Consider the following 5,695-nt stretch of genomic DNA (forward strand, 5'->3'; position numbering starts at 1 on the left):
TGATTTAATATTTAATTTATTTTTGATAATTGTACCTGTTTTGAAATAATCTGGACATTACATTAGATTCTACCATATTTTTATAACCATACCCTTATTTGTTCAATTGTTCATTACCACGAGAACTTGAGAGTATGCTCGAGTATCTGTATATGCTGAGTATACTTGAGAGTATGCTCGAGAACTTGGAACTGGGAAAAAAGAGTGGTCCAATTTTCATTACGACTAATATTTTGGCACATATTTATAAATCATTAATAAGTCATAAGGGGTTACTTAAAAAATTGAGGAATTTCTCCTTCACATCTTTGCAGCGGACACTGGGTCACAAGGTAGGTTGAAATATCGAATAAATGGTGAACTCTTCAGTTGAGTTGACCGTAACTAGTCACGACAGGCACTGTCCGGAGGAGAAAGGATCTTATAAATCTTACTTAGGGGGCCTATTGCGTGGGACTAAGTACTGAAGTACACAATGGTTACAATATGAGGAATTAGCACACAAAGCGAGAGATACCCTTAGGTTTCCCTTTAAATAGAAGTTAAATTTATTACACTTCACTTAAGATACAGAGTAGTAAAAGTCCAAGATAAAAACCAGGAGTAGATAGGGAAAAAGTGAAGGAGAGAATAGTGTAAATGTTGTTGGTGTGTTTTTCTGACTTACAGTTGTAGAAACAAATGGCAGCAGGGAAGGGGTGATCTCCCTTGAATACTGGATCTGGAAAGTTGAACTGGATGACGAAGGGTACCACTTGAAGATTTCGAGCCGAAGATTTAATTTCGACCGACTTTATTTGGCGAAAAACCGCACTTTATATATTGTTCGGGCGGGATTCCCCTACAGATTTGGCATTTTGAGATTTCGTCATAAAACGTTTTTTGAGGTATGGTGGGGGCATCTTCATATCTTTAACAATGTATTCAAAAGTGATGTTGCTGGGCAATGTACCCTCACCCTGATGTTACCCCCCATTTCTCCAAGTGCGGGAGAAGTTTTTGAGAAAGAGACGGGGGGAACGCGCATTGGCCTCTCTCTAATTAATGTTATTCTAATGTCAAAAGTGGCATGTTTACGCATTTTTCTGATGTTCATGGCCCATAAATTTGACGCCTCCTTTGACGATGGATATCTATTGTTCATTGGAAGGCTCGCGTGTCAAATGGAGTGGACCCTGTGAGACTGAAGATGTCCCCATGTTCGGACAACAAGAAATCATCTGGTGAATTGTGCCAATTCCTGGAAATTAGCTCATAACTTGCATTGGGTATGGGGTGCAGCTGACGTCATGGGCCCGGCCAATTCGATGTGAGCAATGGGGGGGGAGTCACTCGGGGGAGATGTACCCCCCTACTGGCCTGCCTTTTCTTTTGTCGATATCGGCGAACCCGTGGTTGAGGTGGTCCATCTCTAAATTGCCGACATTTTTAATTCTTCGGAGAGCTCCCATCTGCGGTTACCATTGAAGGGTTGTTCAAGTTATTGGCCCTCACATTCAATAGAGGGAAGAAAAGAAGTTAAAAGAATCTCTTTAGTTGTGTCTTTGACCAATTATGTGGCTTCTTTCTAGATGATTTGTGGTTTCCAGGTGTTGTCGCCTTGATGGTCACGTCTTAATGCCTCTCCGGCCATAATAACGGCCACTTGAATACCTGCTAAGTGATCTCTTTTATTGTGGTCACTTCGCATAATCGGCATTTAGGCTGGACGTACTAACATTCCTTGCTATTGTGTTGGGTTTCCCCAACCCCCTTTTTTTGTAGTTACACCAAGTTTTCCGGATATACAAAAATGTTATCCGTAGTAATTGCGGCGTCCGCAACACCTCCGGAAGTGAAGAGTCTGCAAGGTCCTCCTTGCAACCCCGAGGATCCAAGTGTGACCGGTTATTTGGAGGTTTTGCACGAAATTTACCAAAGGGGAAGCTGTGTCTATTCAGTTGTGTGCGCTTGTGGGAGGAATCTTGATATCTTGGATAATTTGTTACAAAAGTTCATTCGATTACATCGATCTTATACATAGATTATTCTTTTGTTCCAAGTACATCTGTTCTATAAATAAAGTATCTTTTGTTTTAAGTACATCGTTTTTATAAGTATATTACTTTTTGCTACAAATTCGTTGATTTTCCCGAACACTCTGAGATTTGTCATCCAATTAGACTGTAACTAACCATGGTGATATCGTCAGCTTTCGCCAAGAACACGTCATGATTATATGATGCAAAGGCATATGAATATTGGCTATATATTGTAACATGTTGTTTGATTTCGACCGTTCGACGGTTATTTAGATATCCAGACGAGGAGTCACCGTGAAGAAGAGTCGAAACTATGATGTTTTGGTATTTTATTAATTTCATTTTTTTTAATTATTGTATCGAGTCATTGTCATCGCTTACCGATGAACAATTGCATCGCGGGACTTCAGAAGATAACGAGGCAACGATTTATGTTAATGAGGGACTATATCCATGGATTTTTGGTGGTTCCAACAACTTTTAAAAAAAAAGAAGGAAAATGTAATTTGAAGGATGTCCTGTTTGTGCACTGAGTCTTGGTGACTAGTAAGGACGATAGATGGCACCATCGGATGGACCAAAGATTTGGAGGAATTCGCTTTGGAGTTCTGGGAAATTCCGAACGAAACAATTGTTAATGGGTTTGACGAATGCAATGAATCAATTCAGGCAATGCGTGTTTGTTATTGCTGAATGAATATTGGAAATAATGAAATATGCTGTTTTACCGATACCCGAGTAAAATATTATTTGGGAGCTAAAATATTAATAAGTGTCACCAGACTTTGATAGAGGGCCAATCAATAAATCGATTATCGCCCATTGTTAGCCAATCTAATGTTTGGTAACGTTATCTTAGACGACGCTCGATTTGGCGTCGTTCTATCGAATCACTCATTGTTAGGACATCACTTAAGGCAGTCATATTATTTGTGAGTCTAGTTCGTTATATCGCGGAGGGAAGAAGGATTGATTTTGGAGAGGTCCGACTGGTGTTTCGAGGACGGTTTCATTTATTGTAAAAATCCAGCGGCCGGATAAATCGGTTGGACATCGGTAAGCGGTTGAACACTTCCGAAAAGTATTTTTGGTTAATTTCTTAATTGTTTAAGGTTTTTGATTTTATTAAGACGCTTGGCGTCCATTGTCTCACGGTGAATTCTCCAGAGGGTTTTGTCAGTGCTGGGGAAAGTTGTTTATAATTCTCTAGTGATATATTCCGACAATTTTGGTGTTATCGATTCTTGTTCAAATTATAAGGCTGTTTTATTTAGATATTTTTTGAATTTAACGAAAATTGGAATTATAGCATCATTAGCGATGCTTGAGTAATGTGTTTTTAATTGAGAGGTGACTTACAAGGTCAACGGATTTTACAGGAATTTAGTAACTCAAAGTAATTCCAGTTTATTGTGTTTTCATTTTGGGAAGTATTACCACTTGTTTGTATTAAACTTGGGAAAATTGATTGAATTCCTTTATCTCAGATTTTGTTTTAATTATGTTATTGACTTCATCATCTCTTTAAAATAATATTGTATATTTGATTCACGAATTGGATATGGTGATTTAATTTATTTATATTTTTTTTTTACATTGAATAATTTTTATAATTCGTGACAAATATTTAATCTTGCGTCTTGACGTTGTTTTATTAGTTTGATGTTTAGGGATTAGTGATTAGGGATTTGCAATTATATCGAGTCCTTCGACTTGAAAATCTGTAGATTAAAAATTATAGAAAAATTTATCAAAAATTATTAATTGGTTTATCGAGCCTGGCCCCGGACCGCTCATAAAGTGACGAAGGGGACGGTTGAGTGCCAACCAGGTGCATCCTTAGGTGGCGGATAGAGGGACGGCGAGGGAAAGGGAGGTGCTGGAAGACCAGGGTCGGATACCGAGAGGTATTAAAGCCTGGATCTCGCTGGTCCTCGTCGGAACCTGGCCAGCGGTTGTTATAGGATCAAACTTTGGGGTTAACCCCCTGATAGGGCGCTCCAAAACACTGTCGCAGGCCAACTCCCCAAGCCAAGGTGGGAGTTATCGTGCTGATGGCTGGACGACACTGGGGAATAGTGTCGTGAACGTTACCCTTGAGGCACCAGGCAGCACCTCACTGTATTCATGCCTTACCCCAGTATCCGGGCTCTGCTGGGGCGGACCTTTATTTCCCAGGCTACTCGTGGGATCAATATGGAGATTCCCCCATTGAAAGTATATATTTTTAACGCCGAAGGCGGTGCCCCGTTAGAGGGGACGCCGGAGGCCTCCAGAGTGTTGGCGGTAGTAGTCCCTGCGGACCCGACAGGGGCTGAGGGGACAGCGGTAGTTGCAGCAGAACGGTCGGAGGGGGGAACTACCTCGGTACGAATCACCAAGGAGCAGCCTGCTGCGGAAAAAAAGCGCAAGGGGCGTACGGGTGCAGAGTAGCGCCGGGCTCGTAAGGCTAGGCTGGAGGCCGAAGCTTTGCGGGAACAGCACTCCTCGCAAAATTTGACGCAGAACCTAGCGGGGGCGGACTAGAGGAGCTGATCCGAGAGACCTAGGTCATAGGATACCACACCCCCAGAGATCGCTATGCCGAAGAAAAGGGCAAAGGAGAAGGTAAACCTAGGGACAACCTCCTTCAAGGAAGCGGCGAAGGGCGGCGGAAGGGTGGCCATAGTGTCATCCGGCCATCCGGAGCCATCCTTGACGGAGGACCAGGCGGACCTCATAAAGAACGCACTGGTGGACAAGATGTTCGGGCGTGACGAGAAGGGCCAGTACCCGAACTTCCAGGGACACCGATTCGAGCAAGGGCTTCTGTGGGTCAGATGCACTGATGCCCAGTCGAAGGAGTGGCTCATGCGCGTGGCGAGCGCACTAGCACCCTGGGAAGGGACCTCCCTTGCCCTTATGGACAAGGATGAGCTCCCCAGGCTGTCCAGGGTGACGGCTTTTCTCCCGGAGAAACCGGCGGGAGGGGCTGCTGCACTGGATAGGCTGGCTGAGCGGAACCAGGGCATCTCCACTAGAAAGTGGAGAATCTGGGACTGCAACGAAGGGAAAGGAGGCGTCAACCTGGTTGCAGGAGTGGACTCCAAGTCCCCGGAAAGGCTCAGGGAGTTAAAGATGGCTCTCTTCCTGGGGAGACCTGACCCAGACCTGGGCCAGGTAACGGTCGCCTCGAGCAGCGTGGGAGGGGCACCTGCAGACTCAGCAGGGGCTCCGGCGGCTGACGAGGCGGAGATCCCCAAGGGCATAGTGGGGGACGGTTGCGGGAGTGCTGCCGACAGCGGGCCTCGTTCGAAGGTCCCCCATCCACCCGAGGATGAGGTGACGCCCTAGAAGGAGCAGGAGCGGACGTGGACTGAGCAGGGCCGACACGTCAGTGTCAGGGGGAAGGTCTCAAAGGACTCTCACCTGGGCTCGGGCGGGCCTCTCTGGTCAGGGCCAGAAAAGAGCCGACGTGAAGGGAGCGGTCGGAGGGGAACTTTACATAAGGGGGCTTCGATGGCCGGGAAGCGCAAAGGCGCCGGTGTGGAGGACGATGGGCGGCGAGGCGGTTTAACCTCACCGCTAGTCCGATGTTCACAGATCAACTTGCATCACTGTAAGGCTGCGACTGACCTGCTGAGTCGCAGCCTTGTAGTTGAGCAGGCAGATATATGCCTAATACAAGAGCCCTG

At 45.2% G+C, this 5,695-nt stretch overlaps 1 protein-coding gene across 1 annotated transcript; it reads left to right on the top strand.

The window, feature by feature from the left end:
* The first annotated feature begins 4,601 nt into the window (after positions 1-4,601).
* LOC105272790 (uncharacterized) lies at positions 4,602-5,354 on the top strand. Its single transcript, XM_011315016.1, has one exon. The coding sequence runs from the start codon at positions 4,602-4,604 to the stop codon at positions 5,352-5,354; it is 753 nt and encodes a 250-aa protein (XP_011313318.1).
* Positions 5,355-5,695: the final 341 nt, after the last annotated feature.

The sequence above is a fragment of the Fopius arisanus genome, unplaced genomic scaffold (genome assembly GCF_000806365.1).
Source record: "Fopius arisanus strain USDA-PBARC FA_bdor unplaced genomic scaffold, ASM80636v1 scaffold00282, whole genome shotgun sequence".
Classification (NCBI taxonomy): Eukaryota; Metazoa; Arthropoda; class Insecta; order Hymenoptera; family Braconidae; genus Fopius; species Fopius arisanus.

Coding starts and splice junctions, on each gene's coding strand:
- LOC105272790 (XM_011315016.1), top strand. CDS start 4,602: ATGCCGAAGAAAAGGGCAAAGGAGAAGGTAAACCTAGGGACAACCTCC.